This window comes from Dysidea avara, chromosome 5 (genome assembly GCF_963678975.1).
Source record: "Dysidea avara chromosome 5, odDysAvar1.4, whole genome shotgun sequence".
Lineage (NCBI taxonomy): Eukaryota > Metazoa > Porifera > Demospongiae > Dictyoceratida > Dysideidae > Dysidea > Dysidea avara.
The window spans coordinates 11,788,928-11,811,120 of NC_089276.1; the positions used below are offsets into that span (position 1 = coordinate 11,788,928).

Sequence of the window (22,193 nt, forward strand, 5' to 3'; positions counted from 1 at the left end):
ACAACCAGCACGCAATAGGAAAGACAATTGTTTCTCAGTTTCTCAGGAAGTCCATACATCAGCTTCCTTCATATTGGACAATCTTGCTCCAGGGAAACTATATCCAAAAATTTGTTTTGAACAGACAGAGATTCAAGTTTGGTATTCCAGTAACTAGTGTGAGAAGAACACAGATTGTTAAGAGCATTATTCTTAAACGTGGCAGAGTGAACGAATAATACGTGTTATCCAGTCTGGTCTTGTCCTCGCAGACCCATTTTCCAGGTTGGCGCTTATCGATTAGAGATTATCAGTGCCCTCTCCAAAAGACTATTATTCAGTCTTGGGTTTTTTTCTTTTAGTGTCGTAAAGAAAGAATAAACCATCATTACGATGTTCAAAAAAAACATTGACATATATGTACGTACCTTGGACACGTGTGATATAGTTGACATGCAAAAAGCACATGGATTACAGGCATTACGGGCATGGAAAGGAAGTTGTACCAAAATAAAATAAAACACAAAAACATGGGTAGGGGGGAGGCTTTTTGTCTCCCTCCCAATGGCAAAGAGAAAAAAGTGGTTTGGCCATGCAAAACTATGCTCAGTCATGTTTTATTAGTTGTACCACCTTGTCACCACTGCCACTCAACCCAGAATTTATGGTAGCTGGTTTCTTTAAGCATAGAGATGTAATCACTTCATGCTCATTCAATGGTACATAATTTACATGTGTAGGTGATTATCAATTTTGTCAAAACTGAGATGTGGGTACACAGAAGGCATAGTGCAAGTGTGCTCCCCACACACATAAATAAAATGTATAGCTACTATGCACAGCACCAGTACCTAGCTACACAGTTGCAAAATACAAACCAGAACACAGGAATAACAGTTCAAAATTTAATTTAAATTGAAAATAGCTACATTAAAAGAAAGTGACAAAGAGCAGACAATCCAACTTGACAGAGAAAGGGAGTGAGGGAGCTAGCTAAAGAAAGAGTGATTAATAGTTGAGGACAAATTGGTAAAGTAAGTGGGAGTGATCTGGTGTTAGAAGAAAGTTGAAATGTCTCAAAAATTTGAATGGCTCTACTCTGTTGCATGAATCAAACAAGCAGAAGGGAATGATCTCCTAGCATGGAGTGGAGGGAGGCCATTTATAATGTTCTTTAAGACAAAAGTCTAAAAACTTATATTATTCCACATATAGCTGGTAGAGTTCTACTACAACAGACCCATCAATATCGTGCTGCACATCGTTGAATTGATTCACACATCAATACTTTGTTAAATCAGTTTAAACACTACAAAGGTGAAGTATACTCCATATAGATTGGTCACACAATTATGCAATCACTTTTAGGCCTGTGGGAATTATGCCAGAATAATTTTGAGGAATTTTGATTGCAGAAGCTATGCTGGAATTATTCTAGCATAATTTGGGAATATTATGAATAAATGAGAATAATACATGAATAATCAGCACATTCAACTAACACCAGACAAACTAAGTAGCAGAAAACAATACATTGCAGCTATTATCAGCAGTGTCTGAGTGAGTCTTTTCACTGTTGAAGTCTTCTTTCAACTCCCAGCAAGTTCATTACAAGACTACATAGAGGTGTCCTTATTATTGCTGCAGTATAATAGTCGTTGAACTTTACCTATGAGCAAATCGGATGACTGCAGGTTCGAGCCTGCCCAGGTACAGTCACAGATGTTGTTCTTCTTTCTTCAACTTTTCAAACATACTTAATGAAGTTAATGTGTTAGTTTGTTTGTTTGTTTGTTTGTTTGTTTGTTAATGAAGAGCAGGCTGTAGGACCAGGTGTCCTACAGACCTTCAGCACTTGTGCTGTAAAGTCTTAAGAAAAAAGCTAAATTATATGTGTATAATACGCAGTTATTGACAGTTACATAAGAAATTAGTATGCAGTGTTTTGCTAGACTTTTTTGCATGTGTTAGACTGTTTTGCTATGTTTTGGTGAATATACTAACTAACTAACTGTAATTCAGTGGGGAATAATGATAAAATCAGAAGCATAAAAATAACAAATACGAGCATATTGATGAAATTTTAGGAGAAATTCAGCATAGAATAATTTGGAGCATAATTCCCACAGGCCTAATCACTTTAACTATTGAAGGACATGAAATTATAGTGTATGAAGTAGATAGCTCAACAAATGGGATGCTTCGGCTGCAATTGCAAGATGCTTCACATAATCACTCCATTTAAGCTGAGAATTGATAAATATTTCACTACCGATTTAAGTGGAACTGTTGGCTACCCAGGAAATAGCTACATACATTGTCAACACTTGCAAATGCCTTCAGGTGTACTGTCAATTGCCAAACTTGACACCATTCATAATACTGTATCTTGGCTAGATTTTCTCGAAGGGCATCATCATCACCAGGAAACATGATTTCTTTGTAAAGTATGTTGTCAGCAAATTATAATAATTTGATATTACTAGATGCTGTAACAGTATGATGGATAATATAGCTGATCAATATACAGTAAAAACCGTAGGGGGCCTACTGTTCATATACATAATATACACTGTAGAATACAGAAGTTGCAAACTATAGCTATTTTCTATATGGTTATATACGTAGTATAATGCAATGTACATCACATGAAGTTAAGAAAATCATATAGTGCAGGTGAACAGGGATGTAGCCAGGATTTTTTGAAGGGGGGTTCCAACAGCAGTATTGAGTTACCAAAAGCAGGGGTCTGGGGGTGCAGCCCCCAGCTGCTGAGAGACTTTCAATATTTTAATGAATCAAAACTCAGCAAATTGCAATAATTTATGCAAAAAGTACATTAATTATAATGCATATAAGTGCCCCAGGGATGAAGCTAGTATAGCTACCTAGTGGAAACAGACAGTATAACACGAAAAGACACATAATAGTAATCTGTAAGTGATAGTTATCTTACTGGTATAGGAACCATAAATCTACTTGTACAAATGTCATGACTTACAATCAAAACATTATAACTATACAAATATGCATAGCATGAATTCATTTTGCATAACACACCAAAGCTACAACACACTAAAGCTAAAGCAATATAAGGTCATGTCCAGTTTTGCGTTTAATGTTAGAATGTCCGAAAAACTTTATATGGATATTTACATGCATGTTTTATTAGAGTATACCTGACTGCTCTATTAGAGTATATACGTGACTGCTCTATTAGGGTATATCAAACTTTTTAGCAAGTTTTGAAGAGGATTCATGTTACCTCTGTAAATCCTTCCCTGAGAGATGAATGCAAGCTTTATCAATTGTTGTGCTGTGCCATTACACACTCATTTTGTCCTGTCACACTAGCTAAATGGTGTGTTAGGGTCCTGCTTGCAGAAGTCTAAATTTTACAGGGGGGTTCCTGAATCCCTTGGAACCCCCCTACGCCCCTGCGGTCAACAAATCCCTAACTTAATTTTCAAGGTGCAAATTCTGTTGAATTCTGTCTGAGTTTCAGAGTACTTAAATGGACCTTGACTAATGATCACATGTGCAAAAATGAAATCATAGGATGTCCGATATTTACTGTAGAACTTTTGGTGACAAGTAAGGAGTGTGCAACATTTACCTTCATATAGGGCAAGCACCAATGCTAGTACAATAATTATTTCTCTTTGGTTTTGCATGATTGACAGCTTATAATCATGTGCCTGGTAATGTAAAATCTAATTGGCAGCTGAACAAATGTTTCTCAGGAACTGTTGTGATATTTAAGTAGCCTTTAGTGCATTTTTGAGTTCACTCAGATGAAACAGGATCACTTACAATAAATCAATCAGAATTAATAGACATGCAGATGTGAGTAAACCCTAGCATCATGAGTCTCTGGGCTTTGTGAATTCTTGAATGTACCAATGGGCCTGTTTTATAGGCCAGATGACAGACTCCGGGCTGCTGCCTATATATAAAATTAAAACACCAAACATCTTACATGATGAAAGGTTTTTGTAAAGAGCTCTAGTTGAACTAAGGCCAACATTTACCAACTCCTTGTTTCCTGTTTACCTCTCTCATCTACAGTATTTTCAGTTGCTGCATCTTCAGTATTATTGTGAATTTCATATTACCAAATATTTGAAGTAGTAATTTTAACAATTTTATTGGTAGGGCTGTGTTAGAATTAATTTAAAAGCATAATGCCAGGAACTAAAAATTATTCTGTAGAAGTATCAAATCTGAAGTACAGGTAAGTACATTTAATGAATAAAATATTTAAATACTCAATCATATTATTGTAATAGAACAATAATGTACAGTCTTGAGAAGTTAAATATAATTTTTAAAAAGCAGTCTATGCAACATTAATGTCTAAATTATAGGAATAATTATGCACAAGCTACTGCATGCTTTGCAGCATAGACTAATAATTATAGCTATGTACCATGACTCTAGAATTACAAGGTACCCAAGAGTTCATAATATATATATATTATGAACTTTTAAAGGTACTGATGAATACTAATCAGATAGATGATGGTAACACTATGTACTGTAGTACAGCTACAAGTGTAACTGCAACAGTCGATAATTCAGTCAATTAGCTATATACTTGCATGCCAAATACTTTAACAAAAATGTCTTATAGTTAATGTTAAATTTGAAGTGCCTCACTTTGTCATACAATCTCCAGTATAATTATCATGACCTAATTTTGTGTGTTTTTTTTGCAATCATTTTTGTACATACTTGTAAAGAAACTATACAGTAATAGCATTATAAACTTTTGCCTCTTTTTATATAAGCTTATCAAGCAAAATTTGAGGTGCCAAGGACACTAAAATTGAATTGTATGTCTTCAGGGGAGCCCAGTGATTCTGTGTTCTAACTTCAATTTCCCCTCGTTTGGCAATTATATACGCAAGTCAGATAATGAGGCAAGCAAAAACTTAGTGACGTATTATAAATGGTTGTAACTTATCCTTGTATAAAAAAATCTATACCCTTGGCAGGCCAGGATTATTTATATGGTTTGTAAAAGAATCTAAGTGAGTTCTTCATTAGAATATGTCCTATACTGCATGTGTACCATGTGTAGAAATGTTTCTTCACTTACAAAATGCAGTATATAGTTCATAAATACTTCCTAATTCCAAGTATGTTACAGCAGTGTAAAATTCAAAAAACAATAATGCCCTAAAATAATGTTATTACTGCTTTATAGTGTCCAGCACTGAAGGTCTAAAGCAAGGTCTGCAGCCTTTGTGTTTCAATGGCATGTTTCTGACTCCCAGTATTTACAGGTTTTAAGCCTTCTCACATGTCCCCAGTTGGATAGCATTTACAAAATAAAAAAGCAGAATAACTGTAGGTTCAGTGCTATCACAAACCTGTGACAGTGAAGAGTGTGAGGCTGTGATAGTAATTCTACCCACTAGAAAGATAGTGTAATTATGACAATCATTTTAACCCTACAAATATGCACGCATTCTAAAATGTGATTACTTCACTCATTTATCATTACAAGTTGTTATATAGTTGATAATGATGCTATAAAGCAATCAATGCAAACCATCAAGATATGTCAATAGTTATATAAATCTAATGCTACACACAATCTGGTCTGTAGTAGCTAGCTAGCTAGCTATAATACATACATACATTAACTCACAAAATGTTTTTAAATTCTAGTTCAATGCCTAAAACTAATAACACACTCCTCAGATACCTGAGTACTGCTCACAAGTTGGTGGTGGGCTACTCCACATTCCTGAGATACACTGCACAAGCTGCATCCCATCAATAGTGTAGCCATGATTGCAGCTATATACTGCTTGTTTGCCATCAGGAAATACAAACACCTTTCCATTTTGAGGATCACTCAGAGGACTACAATCTATTAAGTATAACAATGTTAAATACATCACTGATGTGTACAAGACAAACTGCTATACTGTAGTAATAATTCTGCAAAATACATCTATGCTATTGTAGTGATTTTCTTGAAAAGCATACTGATGGATCCAGACTTTAAATGTGGGTTCCACTCTAAATAATGGTAATTGCCAAGGTAATTGCAGCTCCAGTCTACCTACCCAGCAGTAATATTTCATATCAAATAATCACTCTCCATGCTGCAATGCTTAAATCTTACCATAGGCCTTTAGAAAATGCAATTGAAGACTTCGAAGTAACTGTAATAGCTTTTAAATATAAAAATGATTCAGAGGCATCTGTTACATATGAACATGAAGAGTTGCCATTTCAAGTGATTCTGTAGTAAAACGAGTGTTTTGCCACTACATGTTTGCAATAAGTACTTTTTTCTGATAAACTAATTTTGGCTTGCTGAATTATAGAAAATTTGTCAGCAGCTCATCAAATAATATTAAAGCTCTTCCAAAGTGGGTGTCATGGAACAAACCTTTTGAACCCCACCTGGATCGGGGAACTCATAACTTGATACCATAACATGTACTACATGTCTTTTTTTATCAAGGGTCCTGCATGATTAAGAATTCAGTATACTTACTTTTTACAGCCCTACCTATATGAGACCATGCTTAATACTTCTAGTGTGATTACCATGCAAAAGCTGTACAAAAGGCTTTGTCCATGCACATAGCATTTTTATGTCAGTTTTGGAAACCAGAGTACAGATTCGAACCTATTGCTGTATCTCAATATCATCACACATAACATAATCTTACTTTCAACCTTCACAGTAACACTAGCACTTGCAGTATTCTTCATATTTCCAGCAATGTTTGTTCCTTCACAAGTGTACTTGGTAGTGTGCGGAGAATCAGTTGGGACTAGATACAACTGTGATGTCTGCTGAGGAGTTGCTGTATTATTTTTGTACCACTTTATGGTAGGAATGGGATGTCCTTCTGCAATACAGTACAACAGTAACCTTGTGCCAACACTAACTGCATGTGGTGAATCTGAAGGGTCAATTGTGACTCTTGGAACATCTGAAAGAATAAACAATATGATACATTTTATAAATAGTTTGCTGTGCGACTACTAAGAACAGTGCACACAATTACCCAACAACAATGTCTGGACTCAAGCCCTTAAGTGTCAGAATCAGACTCTCATTTAGAATAGCTGCAAGATTCAGTAACGATTTCCAAAGAAAACTGTGTGATTTTGCTATAGTTGTACCAATAATTGGATTGTTAATCAGTAGAAGCTGATAAGTAACTGTTTTTAGGGTAGCTAAGTAGAATTCGAGGAAAATGGGAATGGTACAGGAACAGAAAGCGGGAACGGAAATGACCTACAGAAAATGCCTGATAAAGGTCATCATGCAATATACTAGTTGGATATATTTACAGCACAATGCTTCTTTACAGCATTGTTTGGATCCTTTCGCAAAAATGATCGAAGCACTCTAATAGAGCAGTCAACGGCATTAAAATACTCTAACAGAGCAGTCAATAATGTTTCACTAGCTATCCACAGGGACCTGCATTGAATAAAAGCCTGGTAATTGATGGACTATAGCTGTCATAGATACAGACTAGCTAAACTACTCCCTTGAAGCCATGCATAAAATTTAACCATTATACCATGAATAGATTTACAAAGGATTCAAATTAAGTATAACAGTGCCTGCATTTAGATGTGGAAAGTTGTACCTCCAACCTCAGGAAAAATCACATGATGGGTACGTGGTAGCTGTAGTATTTGTAGGTGTGTGGCTTCAATAAGGAGACTAAGAACAATATGATAAGTCATGAGAATAATGACCAGTCATGGAAAATAACGACTGGTCATGGGGACTCCTCTTGGAGCCACTTCAGCTTGACAAGCATACCAGTGCTGCATGCACACTCCCATCATATGACTTCTTATCTGGAAACAGTAAATGCAGTTTTTTAAGTATATAATAGGTACTGTCAGTTAACTAGAGTACTTCAGTTTTCATCAGTATTAATTTAATATTTAATAGTTTTATTTAAAATGTTTATGGTTTCAAAGGAGTAACTAACTTTCAATATTAATGACTTAGCTACCTAATCTATGACAGCTATAGTCCATCAATTCACAGGCTATCAATGTGGGTCCCTGGTGGGATAGTTGTCAAAACATTCTTGACTGCTCTATTAGAGTATTTTAATGTAGGTGACTTCGTTTTAGTAAAAGGATCCAAACAATGCTGCAAAGAAACATTGTGCTGTTAATTTATATCCAACTTGTATATTGCATGATGACCTTTATCAGGCATTTTCCGTGGGTTGTTCCCATTCCCGTTCCCATTTTCCATTCCCGCTTTCCGTTCCCATTTTCCTCGAATTCTAAATTGGAAATTGGCTGTGGCCAGCAGATTATTACCCTATGCAGCTTTAGCAGCCACTTCAAGGCTGATATCAAAGGCTCTGGCATGTACTTACTAGGTAATTTGTTTATGGTCTGTGGTACCCACAAAGCCCTACAATTAATAGTGATGGTTGGAGTCATAGACGACCAGTCTGATTAACAGCTTTGAGTTGAAGTAAGTGTACAACCTCACAGCATTGACTTTACAAGCTATACTTTAGTAGTATGCACAAATGTACATAGAGACCTACAATAGGATGTCAGTTAACTATCGGTAAAATAGGGCACAAAAATATTGAATATTGGCAAACAGTAGTTGTTACCTCACAAAAGACATGATATGACTTGCCTCTAAGTACGTATATAGTCCCTCTCATCAGCCAGCTGTTAACTATAATTGTATGGATTATTTATGGTGTCTGGATTGTGGCCCACATTTATTTAGTCACAGTATAGCTACAAAGTACATTGCCACATGCTGTTTTGTTTTACCAATTATTCACTGTTGGTTAGGGACCCGCCGATTATGCTGGCATAATAATGAGCATAATAGGTGCCTGAAAGCATTGAGCATAATGCTAGCATAATAGGCACATTACCATAAATTCTTGCTTATCAAAATACATATACAGAAAAAGATCGATATACTCTAATAGAACAGTCTCAGACAGCTGACTGTTCTATTAGATTATATCGATCTTTTCTGTGACATGCATTTTAACACAAGGATTTAGAGTCTGCATGTGCTTCAGCAACTTACTGTTTTCCCATAAAGTGCAATTTACTAGGAACTGAGGTATAAATATTGAGCATAATTTGAGCATAATAGGTAAATATTGAGCATTAATTTAAGCATAATAGGCAAAATTTTGAGCAGTGCAGCATAGCATAATAGGTAAAATAATGAGCATAATCGGCGGGTCCCTACTGTTGGTGCTCACTTAATAGGGACACATGTAAGGATGGGTTCAGTCCTGTGGGTGTAGTGCTAAGAAAGACCCCTTGTACAGGGTTTTGATAAGCATTTCAACTCTGAGCCAAACTGGCCCAACCCAGATATCTACTGCTCCATCAGTAGTATACCACTGGCCAATCAGCTTATGTTTGATGTGTAGTAGTCACAAAGCTGAACTAGTACTGAGAAATTTGCAGCAGAGGCCATGAGTTGTGTGGGTCATTTTGTGTTCACACTGGGCCAATGGAGTGCCATATTGTCTTATCAAATACCCTGCCCTTGCATAACTGTTCTACTGGATTAGTCAGTGTTATTTGACTGCTTTATTAGAGTATTTCATAAATAGCCAATCATTACACTAACAAACAACCTGAATTAAAGTGCTAATTATGAGTTCCATTACTCAGATAGCTCATTTGAGAGAGTTAAAATCACTCCTCCAAGTAATTATAATCAGGCACAATACAAACAGCAGCAGCAGTTAAAATATAGTTATGCACAGTAGGTGATGCAATAAAGTTTTCAACAAGTTTTCTATTGCAAAATTAAAAATTTAGTTGATTTTAGTTACAAGAATATGTGACTGCATGCATGGGTCTCGGAAAACTGGTCTTACAAATATATCACATAGGCTTGCAGACACAAAGATAATGCACTATTAAAATTCAATGTCAAAATCAGCCTGAGATAAATGATCTACATACCTTTCCAGCTATATGTACCATCTCAGGGGCTAAAAATAGGGGGCTAGTTGTGGCTAAAAAGCTAGTTGTAAATGACTTTTGGGTAGTTGTAAATGGTGATTTGGCTAGTTGTAAAAGTCAGCTGCAGACTAAATAGAAAGCTGCATCACAGAAAAGAATAAAGTCAAAAATTACATACACGTGCTGTGCATGTATGTTTACAGGGATTTGACTAAAAGCACCTCAAGATCCAGTCTTGAGATTGCCATTTTCAAAAATTTTCCACTTGTTGTCCACTAAAATTGCAACTTATAATCATGGTCATTTTCATAGTCCACTATTGATATAAAATAATCACCTTAAAATCTTATAAAACAATAGTTTGATCTAAAGAATTGACTTGTACGTCACTGTAAGTTTGTTTGCTATTTCCTAGTTCCAGGTCTCAGTCACTTAATTCAAATAGCTTCCAGATTCAATCTTGCCACAATTATGTTTCAACTAGGTAAATATGCTCCCACACTCCCCTGAAATCCCTTCACTGACATTTGCTACATAACAATCGTGACAACATAGAACACAAATACAAAATATGTAATTCAAACACAAATTTTGTTCATATGTACTAACCCCCCCGGTCTCAGGTTTGGGCTAATTGTAAAAAATAGTTTTATTAGCCACTGTACCATCTGAGGCCTTGATGGAGGTCTGGCCAACTTTAAGATGGTTAGATGTGGCTGAACAGCTCCATATAATTAGTGTTGGATAAAGACTTGTATTGTAACTTTCACTTTACCTCATGAATACAAACTCATTTTATCAGTTTTGACCAACTAAAGTGAATGGATTTACATGCAAACACCCATTTTTAAAGGTGCTTAAAGGTTTGACAAATTAGACAATTACTTTGTACAGATTTGTCAAATTGTTAATATAGTCATGCATAAGATATAACATGACTAATATTCAATAACATTAATATAATTATCACAATTTTTCATTGTGGGTACACTTGTTGTAGAGAAGTTTAATTCCTATAAATTTAAATTTGAATGTCCTATTTGTTGCACACTAATTGGTTGAATCAGGTATCTGGGGTCTAACATCAATTTTTATAGAATGCTTTTCGTCATAACATGACACCAATATCCAAGAAATGGTCTAGATCCATTGTGTGTAAAATGTTGGAGTCAATTACCAAAGATGCAGTAATGATACATTTTATCTCATTTAGTACAAGCTAGCATGGATTTCAACCTGGATGTTCCTGTGTCACCCAACTGCTGAATGTGATGGAGAACTGGGCTAGTGTTATGGAATCAGGTGGGATGGTTGATGTAATTTATTTTTACTTTCAAAAAGATTTTGATCAAGTTCCTCACGGTAGATTATTACAGTACCGCCCAGAGGTAACGTTACGATCCCTCGCGAGTGCTCAAATCCAGGCCACGACTCGACATGACGCATGACTGAAATACATCACGTGCAAAGGCACACGGTTACTGGAGCAGCCACCCAAGGGAGCTTGCGTGTTGTGGCTACACGTGGTGAGTTAGTTAGCACACACATGCCAAAGAAATTGCGGATCGAAAATTGGCTACACAAGTGTCAACTGCTCGTGAGTGTAACATTACCTCTGGGCGGTACTGTATCTAAATTGAATTTTTATGGTTTAGAAGGAAAGTTGGTGATTGGATAAAACATTTCCTAGATAACAGAAAGTAAAGAGTCAATATCCAAGGATCCTATTCAGAGTAGATAAATATTACTAGTGGTGTACCACAAGATAGTGTACTGGGACCTATTCTTTTTATATTTTTCAATGACCTTCGATATGTACATGTGATGATAACATTCTTGATCGGATTGAGAGATGGTAGCTGTTCTTTAGTTTCCCAAAATGCTTTGCAATGCCTATAGGGAATTCCCCTGACACTTACAATTATACAATGACTACTGGAGATAATGTTTCTCCTACTACATAGACATAATTATGAGTAACAAGATTTAAGTGTTTTCTTTACACCTGATTTAAAGTTTCATAAACATATCTCAAATATTGTTCATATAAGGCTGATGCACTTTGTGGAATTTTAAAGAGATCATTTGAGTGTCTTGACTGTACCATGCTTCAAACATTGTATACCAGTTTAATCAGTCCTCACCTAGACTATGCCTCAGTGATTGGAACCCTTACCAGTCAGGTGATATACGTCTGTAAGAGCAGGTATAGAGATGAGCAACATGACTAGTCTAGCTTGCAACTCAAGAACACTCCATATAGTGAAAGGCTGAGCACTCTTAATCTACCAAGTTTGTTATATAGAAGACGCAGTATGGACATGTTAATGATGTACAAGATGGTTCGAGGCATAGTGGATTCCCATTTGAGAATTTCTTAAACAATGGTCAACGAATGGAACAGCCTCCCATGAGACATAGTACTGTCACCCAATGTTTTTCTAGTTAAGAAAAAAAAACTTGAACATTGACAACAGTTTCATTTTGATTTACTGTAAATTAGGAGTTGGCATATAAGACAATTGTCTTAACCATTTGTACAATGTTTTACCAAAATTAATTAGTTAAATAACATCAGGTACCTGTTTGAACAAACAAGCTAAAACACAGGTGAAGAACCAAAATCAATATAGGGTGTTTTCATTCTATGCTGCATTGTTACCAATCCATTTTCCAAAATAATATAATATAATGATGCAGGTAACCATAGCTTTTAAAAGTCTGAACAATGCAGGTCATTTATTTATTTATTTATTTATGCATGTCTGTCTTCACACAAGCTAAATGCAAAGAATGATATAATAACGCACTGTAGCAAATTTCTAGATATTCTTAATATCACTATAATCTATTTTCATTACGCTGGCTTGTTTAGAGCTTCTACATTCTGTACAAGTGTAACTCTCTTGTATTTGGTCATACAGTATGTCATATTGAAGTCTGTTGAATTAATAGACAACTATATCATATGGTGAGGACCAGATCAAGCTCTGTATTTATTCGTTTAAATACAAAAGATGAACTTGGCAGATACAGGTACTATACTACTTGTCACTTATGCCAACTATAATATTATGCGCACATGATTGGCACAAGCCTAACTACAGTTTACGTTGTAACTGGTGCATACACAAGTAACACTCACACTCAACAGTCAGGTTGACTTTGTCTTCATTGTAACATTGAGGATGATTGTAAGCTCTACATGTGTACATTCCAGTATCAGTATGGTTCACTGGATCAAATAACAACACTGACTGTATCTCACCAGTAACACTGTTTGTGTTACTGTATATTAGAACATGTTTGTTAACTATTTGAACTTGTTTGCCTATGAAGTTGTACCATATGATTTGTACAGGATAATCAGCATCAACATCATTGGTGGCATTACATGTTAATTTGACTTTCCTTCCTTCAAATGAAACTGTTTTGCCACTGATATAAGTTATTAATGGTGGTTCTGAAACAAGGGACAAATGTATCAATGTTAAAGAAATTTTAACTCACCATACACAGTAACATTAACGTTATCAGATACTACACTACCATCGTCATTGGTAACAATACAATGATAAGTGCCTTCATCTTCTTCTGTGATCACACTAAATGTCAGTTTGGATGATGTGACACTCACAGCTCTACTGGAAGGTCTTATCCAACTATTACTGAATGACTGGTACTTCTCCCATTGATAAGAAATGGGACCCCTTCCAGTAGCAACAACATCAAATACCATTACATTTATGCCATTGTTCTTAAATACACCAGACTGTGGTTGTACAGTGATGTTTGGAGTGGCTACAACATACACATGTATACTATCACATCAATCCTCAATATTCCGACTTACTGTCTACTTCTAGCTTAGCACATTTTGCAGTGCTCCCACACTCATTAGATGCTACACAACAATACAGACCTTCATCTGATGTGTGAACAGTAGAAATTTTAAACTGATACATTGTAGTGGTACAACTAGTATCCCTAGGGAATATACCATCTTGAAATGACACTGATATATTTGATGGTAGGGTGATGTTATTTTTACTCCACCTATACACTAGTCCACCATAGCTCCAAGCTAAACAAGAAAATGTCACCATGTTTCCAGGTCGTACTATAACAGGTTGTGGTGGTTGAATTATTTCTGGACAAGGAACTAAATCACATAAAGTAACATCAGTGACCATGATAATAGTTTACAGCTATACCTGTTACATCACAGTATGCAAATGTGGAATTCACTTTCCCAACATCATTTTCTATGACACAGTAGTAGTTACCCTTGTAATAACCAATACTTTTATCAATTGTTAGGATACTAGTAACTTCATTCATTGATATTTTAGTGACATTTACTGTGGCAGTTACTGGTAATTCAGACATCAATCTCTTCCAGGTAATTGTAACTTTCCCATAGCTCCTTCCAGTACATTGAAATGTAACAGTATCATATACATGTACCGTAGTAGGTTTTGGTTGGGTTATCATCACTGGTAGTGAAACTGTATAAAGGAATATTATGTAAAATGTGGTTGGCAGCACACACGATAAACCTGTTAATACTATAATATAGTTGTAACACACCCATGAGGTTTGTATCTGATTTGTAAACATGACACCCGAGGGCCGCAGGCCCAAGGGTGGAGTGTTTACAAATCAGATACAAACCGAATGGGTGTGTTCTAACTGATTTGTGGTATGGGGCATGCACAGATCAAAGGCGCCCATTTGTAACGCGGAAGGAGCATGAACGCAAGGTTAATATTGGCTACCACTGAGTACTGTGTACAAGGAACGATTTTATTCATTAATTACTGTCTTGATGGTTAGTTAATTCATTGTTAGCTAGTTTATTCATTGGTAGCGCATTTGTTATGCACCAGCGTGAGGTGCCATCATCGATGCCAATCACTCCAGCCATGTGCAGCTTCCGAATCATTTAGATGGGTGTAACTGAAGTGTCTGATATTCATTGTTGAGTGGTGCAGCGCTATAATAGTCTTGGTTAGCTTAATTTATTGGTGAACGAGCGTGTGGTAAATTACCGGGCTCAGCCCAGTGGTTGTACTGCTTCCCATTCATTTAGACGAGTGTTGTGAGTTCATTCGTTCCAGAGCGATTTACCTCCTTGTCAGTCCTGGACATTATTAGCCTTGTATTGTGACTTCCTGTGTTGGTCTGGTGTTTGGTTTCGGCCAGACTCTGTGGCCTAAAGGTGGTCCTTAGCCATGCTACAATCATTTGTAAACCGGTATACAACTGATTTGTAACACTGGCAGCAGCCTTTGATTCGCCTACGCACCATACTACAAATATATATATATATCGTATTTAAATTTTCATTAGTGCAATATATAGCTAGACAAGTATTGTAAAATCTTAAATTAGGATCAGGACTTACAGACGTTTGCCTTTCACATAATCTACTCAGCACATCAGTGATCATTAGTAAGGTATGCTGTGTGTGTTGACTCCCTCAACTAGAGATAGGAGGCTTCATTTTAGAGAACCTCTCCAGAGGTCTCTTAGAGATTATAAAGACCTCATTATCTCCCAAAGATCAAAGGGTTTTATGCATACCATTTTATTATATTTATATTATATACTAGCTCATTTTAAAGTAAACTTTGTTTGATAACATGAAATAGTTAAGTTACACTACAAATATGTAACAGGCAACACAGTTATTAAACACATACCTCTAACAGTGACTGGTTGATATTCAGAAGCTATTCTTCCAGTAGAATTACTCACTACACATCGATACTCTCCAGAGTCTTCTGGTTTTAAGTTAATAATAGTGAGGGTTGATGAGTGTACATCTTGTGCTCTAGAAGAAAGATTATCATTTCTTTTCTCCCACACATAGTGGAGGTCATGTTGATCTGGTATACACCTCATTGACATGCTAAAGTTGTTTACTATAAGACTGATCATTAGGCTGGGTAGTACTTGTACTGTTGGTTTAGTTGGAGTGCCTGAATACAACAGAAACATTTACTCAGCTTATACTGTACCATTCTGTTTTTGGTGCAGAATGTGTGTTCAGGTGTGTGCAAGTATCAGAAGTATGTATAGTTTTACAGATACAATGTGGAGTCTACAGAACTTTACTTTAGCATATACTGAACTCTATACTGTAATCATTGCATACTTGCATAACAAAGTTTTGCCACACTTGACCAAGCTCCAAAGCTGTTAGCCCTCACCACACAATAATAACTACCAACATCATCATTAGTCACATTGGGAATAACAAGAGTACTATTAGTGACTTCTGGTGAGTACACTTCACTGGTCCTAGACTTGTCAGGTAGTAAACCAGGTGTTCTGTACCAAGTGATGTTCAGGTAACCATATCCACTGGCAGAACATGTGAACACACCACTGAATGGAGCAGCAGCACTTGTATCAGTAGGATGAGTGGTAATTTGAGGAGAAACCACTACAAAAAAATTAAGCAAATTATGTAAGTCTATCAAGACACACGGTAGTGTGTCATGCGGCCCAAGAAGCCGGCACGCCACACCGTGAGTATATTTACAGGAAGAAAGAAAACACTATTTTCACACCTATGTAACTCGGTGATCCCTTATCCGATTGGAACCAGTTTCACTACAGAGGTGCCCGCCAGGTAGGCCACGCCACATACCAAATTTGAAGGAAATCGCCATAGCCATTTCTGAGATATGAGTGGCCAAAGTTTCATTTTAATTTCTTCGTTTTTTTTCTTCTTAAGCCATAGGGGGGCTACAGGGGGCTTTGATTTCTTTTTGCACACTTTGCAAAAATTGCTATAAAACACAAACTTGTAACTCCATTGTATCAATAATTGGCACAAGTAAAGAGCGTATAAAGGTACATTCGCATACCAAGTTTGCTATGAATCTGATAAATATCCAAAGAGTTATGAGCATTTATTCACGTAAAAAAAAGATGAAACTTTTGTCACAGCTACAGGGTAAACCAAGTAGAGGAATAACTTGAAAATTCGTGTGTACATAGGCTGATCATCATAGAAGTGCATTTTGGTGGTTAGAACAGCAACAGACTTACAGCTACAAAGTTATAAAGTAAAAACTGAGCAAGTGTAAAATCGCAGGATTGAGATACTCTAATAGAACAGTCACTGGGGCAAAAAAAGGTGCATAAAAATGTCAAAAAAAAAATCTACTGATCATAACCAGAGTTCAAACCAACAACCTCCTACCTAATGCCTGCATCCTTAACTACTGAACCACTGCTATCTCAGCTGATCACTTCATTTAATTTCTACCTTATAAATGAAAGTTCTAACTTAATAAGTAAAACTGATCTACCAATAGAAAATCTAGATTGTTCTAGAACATTCTGTGTGTTCTATTAGATGATTTCAGTGAAAGCAAAAACGTGCGCTCTATTAGAGCATTAGCACCATACTATTGTTGAAACACTTTGAGGCTCAATCTAGTAGCTATTTAATCAAATCGGAGCCATTTTCGTATCAATCAGTGGTATATTTGTAGTAGAAACTTAGTTTCGCCCCCAGGTGGTCTGCGAGCAGACTAGTATGACTGACTCGCACCAATCATCATCATCATAATCATCATAATAAGTGCTATGCTAGCAAAACTTGTGATAAAACAGCCTGGAAATCATACCCCAGTAAAAAGGTGCAGGATTTGCTTTGTTTAAAGTTGAGCAACTGCATCTTTTTATGTTTGCATGAAAAATCGAGATATTCTAATAGAACAGTCACTGCAAAACTATGATTGAATGCTCTGATTGATTGAGTTTGTGACTGGGATAGGCAGCTTGTCGCTGATAGTATCCCAGGGAGCTGAAACATCACAGCTCCAGTACAACAATGTACAATAACTAAATAGGTAGCTACACAAATAAGACATAATTATAATTAATATACATAAAATAATAAGTAGCTAGGTCCAGCCTTGGTTGTCAGTGAAAATAATCAGAAAATTCATTGAGTGAATCAGATTTAATAATTCAGTAGGGTAATTTGTTTCAACCTCGGATGGTCTCTAAGGTCTATTATGTCATTATTGTATAGTAATAACATTAGGGGTCCAAGGACAGTGCCCTGGGGGACACCAAACAATACTTTCTTTGTACTAGATGTGCAACCTTCAACTAAGACTCTTTGTGTTCTGGAGGTGAGCCAGGTAGAAATCCACTTGCTCTATGGCCTGACGTAGCATCAAAACCTTGGTTTTGAAAATACAAAAAGAAGTAAAATCCACTCAAAAACAGCCAAGCTGTAAAAAAAGAGTGCAGCCCTCAAGATCCTGGGTGAAAAAAGTTGTGAAATCAAAGGTGGCGGCCAAGAAATGGCTGCAATGATGTTAATGCTAATAAATAAATGTGTGGTACAGCACATAATGTAATAGAGATGAATGTAACGCACGTGACATAATAAGCATCAAATTTGCAAAGAAGCACATTGTACTATTCTTGCATGTGAACACATAATATTATGTAAAAAAAAACAGCACGTCACCTTTAACAATAACAGTAGCATATTCAGAGTAACCACTCCCACTAGCATTAGTAGCCACACATCGGTAGTTACCAGCATCTTCTGGTTGTAGGTTAATGATAGTGAGAGTATTAGTGTTCACTCCAATGGCACCAGATGAAATACTACCACTCTGTCTCTCCCAATTATATGATGTTGCTCCATCTGCCTCACAAGTTAGTGTAACTTTCACAAAGTTGTTGTTCAGGACAACAGATACATCTTTTGGGTTCTTGACAATGGCTGGTAAATTTTCTATTCAATCATTATTCAAACAATTGACATTAATAAGTTGCAATTCTTACTTGTTACTGTTAGATATACAGTATTAGAAGCTGTAAAGTCTCCATACATATTCTCAACATAACAGCTATATTTTCCCTGATCTCTTTTCAACACTTTATTAAATTTCAAGATAGGTTCAGTTTCTCCCTTGATAAGCTTATTACGATGTCCTTGTTTTCTCCTCCACTGGTAAGTGAATGAACTACTCCCCACACCTCTGACTGTAGTAGTGAATGTAGCAGTGTGTGTCACCTCTACACTCTGACTGGACGGTGCCACTGTCACCTCTGGTAGACCTGTACCACCAATACAACATTCACACTACCACCTAACAACATCATCATAGTCATACCAGTAACTGTCAGCTTAGCACCATTTGATGTAACACTCCCTCCCTGATTACTTGCCACACAAGTGTATGTGTTATCATCAGATGATCTTACATCTGTGATCATGAGGGTATTGGTGTTTATACCAGTCACTTTACTAGGAAATGATTCTGATACAATTGTCCATTTATAACTGACATTATAACCAGTAGCAGAACATGTGAATGTGGTAGTTTGTGTGAGATCAACACTTTGTGATGATGGCTGAATTGTAAGTGTTGGTGGGCTCACTATTAGTCAAACACAACATACATGCATATGAATTCAGAAACAACTAAATAATGCAATCTCACCTTTAACACTGACTATAGCATATTCAGAGTAACTACTCCCACTAGCATTAGTGGCCACACATCGGTAGTTACCAGCATCTTCTGGTTGTAGGTTAATGATAGTGAGAGTATTAGTGTTCACTCCAATGGCACCAGATGGAATATTACCACACTGTCTCTCCCAATTATATGATGTTGCTCCACCTGCCTCACAAGTTAGTGACAGGTTGTGGTTGTTAGTGGACAATCTGGTTACATGATTTGATGGGTGAGTAGTAAGAAAGGGTAAGTGGCAATTAAAATCTTTAGGAATAAGGTCTGACTCATAAATGCTACTTATTTAAATACAAAAAAGCATACCTGTACTGTAAGCTAGTCCTCCAGGATGACCATACCCTACACTATGAGCAAACCCATACACTATTGTAGTCATCAGAGCTGATGCATTAGTATGGATGATTTCAACCACACCATCTGATATAGTCACTTTTGTAGCATATGCTTCAATGACATTGTTAACTTTAACTGGTATCCATTCCTGTGTGTCTAGTGACTTGTTCACTCCTCCTGATATCAAGTAGATCATGTTAGGTTGATAATATTGTGCTAATACTATTATGTTAACAAAGTGTTTGTAACCTGATCTTTGTGGGTTACGGATTGTAGAGAAACTAAACTCATTTGTGTAGTGAATGCTAGCAGGTACCAGTGTCATCATTGGATCACCATCTATGCTATCATCACTTTGTCCATGACTAAACTGAACAACTAACACTTCTTTGTTTGAGTAAATCACACAATACTCTTGAAGCTTTAATGTTCTTTTGTAAAATTCTCCTTCATTAATAGTATAACATCTCCTTGTACCATTACAGTAAATATCAACAACAGTGGAGTTATATGCTGCCAGTACTTCAATAGTATATGACCTTCTGGTGGCTAATGGTGTAGTATAATATACTCTACCCCATAATGTGGTGGGTGGAACTTGTTCTATTAGGTAATCACAAGCTCTAATATTATATGATACATTAGCACATTCATGACCACTAAATACAGATACTGGCTTGTTAGTAACAATTTTGGTTCCAGTCAAATCATCGAATGATCTAACATACACTGTTTGTAACCTGTTGATCACAAATGAATATTGTCTACCACTGGTAAGATTAGTATCAGTGTCATCAACTTTAATGGTGACTGGTTGTGTGACTGTCAACTTCATCATTGTGTTGTTCTCAGTACCAACTATCAGTACTGCTGAATTGTACTCACAACAGAATGAGGTTCCCACTGACATCCCATAATACACATATTCTTCAACACACAACCTTCTTCTATTTGGCAAGGCAAGAAATGTGTCACTAGCGGTTGATATCACATTCTGACCAATCACAGTCACTCTGTCACTACTAGTTTTAAGGTAAATCCCATTCTCCTGATCATCAGGTGATAACACCACTACACTACTACCAAGATTCACAATGTCCTCATTGTTAGCAGTGATAGTTCCATTTTTGTAATATCCTATTCCTGGGATCTCAATGGAATAGGACACTGGTTGTGATTCAGTGGTCATTATTATAATGGATGGACTTCCACCATTGATATTCTTATAAAAACCTAAATAAAAATTGCTGCCTACATGAAAACAGCATGCATGCAATACACAGTAAATACTGTGACAATCCAGTGACCACTCTATCATACTGAACTATATAATAGGGATCATAAAGGCTTGTGTTTTCCTACTAAAAAAACAAACAACTAAAGCACCTCTTCACGATATAGACTAATGTTTTAAAAATTGTTAATTTAAAAATGAAGTAGAGATCTATGCAATAAAGTAGTTAAACAAGAGATGAATGATGATGTTACAGCATAGCTCAGTGGGAAGTCCCTACTTTGGCACTGAACAGAATAATAATAGCTAATGTGCCAAAGTAGGGACTTTCCCACTGAGCTATGCTGTACACCATCATTCATTTTTCACTACTTTTTATCCCTACTTCATTTTTAAAATTAACAATTTATTAAAACATTATAGTTTGTTTAGTTTTTTGTTGTGGCATAGCTAGCTACAATGTAACTTGTATTAGTCCACTTGTATTTTACACATCTGTAGGTATGGGGAAGGAAGATACCATCACTATAAACATCTTGCCCATTTGCTCAGTGAGAAGTGGAGTTCCCGATGTTCTGTGGTTATGGGCTGGCTTCACTGTAGTTTGGGGCTCTCCTTGCTGCACTCTTCAATAATGTGTATCAGGGATCGCGTTCTAGATCCAAGCGTCCCTGTGTGTCTCCAGCTGTTGACTTTGCTGTTGCTGAGGGGCACCTGTCTCCTTTAGAACAATAATATTGTGCTTGCTTTTTTCTTATAAAAATAGCTATGTCTACCAGAACAATGTAACTAGTAACTGTTCTATCATACATGACTGTTGTATTAGAGTGACTGTTGTATTAGAGTATATCTCAAGTCAGCCAAGGGGTGTGCAGCTAGCTAGACCAATAATGATCTTGTTTACTGTTAAGTAAATAGCTAGATTGTAAAAAGGTGGGGTCTCTGTACTCTATCACTAATAATCCACCTAGATCTTTATTTGATGAGCATGGTCACAAACCTATCCTGAGTGGGATCCCAATAGTGAAGTTGCAGATATCTAGTAAGTGTACCTCTTGTAGTAGCGCCAGGACTAAAGTGCTTCTGAAATAAATACTTCTGTGGAATCTAAATTATACTGCTGAAAGAAAGTGTTGATACAGAAAATTAAC

The 22,193-nt window shown here is 36.4% G+C and overlaps 1 protein-coding gene across 3 annotated transcripts in view; it reads right to left on the reverse strand.

Moving 5' to 3' along the window:
• Window positions 1-5,502: 5,502 nt before the first annotated feature.
• LOC136255500 (basement membrane-specific heparan sulfate proteoglycan core protein-like) overlaps window positions 5,503-22,193 on the reverse strand; it is a 41,326-nt gene continuing 24,635 nt past the window's right edge. For all 3 annotated transcript variants that reach the window (XM_066048289.1, XM_066048288.1, XM_066048290.1), the window contains 13 exons: window positions 19,779-21,059; window positions 19,440-19,721; window positions 19,110-19,376; window positions 18,778-19,053; window positions 18,455-18,727; window positions 16,112-16,402; window positions 15,657-15,935; window positions 14,166-14,459; window positions 13,805-14,113; window positions 13,462-13,752; window positions 13,097-13,414; window positions 6,675-6,941; window positions 5,503-5,860 (listed from right to left, as the gene is read on the reverse strand). In XM_066048289.1, the coding sequence (XP_065904361.1) occupies window positions 5,685-5,860; window positions 6,675-6,941; window positions 13,097-13,414; window positions 13,462-13,752; window positions 13,805-14,113; window positions 14,166-14,459; window positions 15,657-15,935; window positions 16,112-16,402; window positions 18,455-18,727; window positions 18,778-19,053; window positions 19,110-19,376; window positions 19,440-19,721; window positions 19,779-21,059 (4,604 nt within the window). In that variant the 3' untranslated portion in view covers window positions 5,503-5,684. The remainder of the gene's footprint in view (window positions 5,861-6,674; window positions 6,942-13,096; window positions 13,415-13,461; window positions 13,753-13,804; window positions 14,114-14,165; window positions 14,460-15,656; window positions 15,936-16,111; window positions 16,403-18,454; window positions 18,728-18,777; window positions 19,054-19,109; window positions 19,377-19,439; window positions 19,722-19,778; window positions 21,060-22,193) is intronic.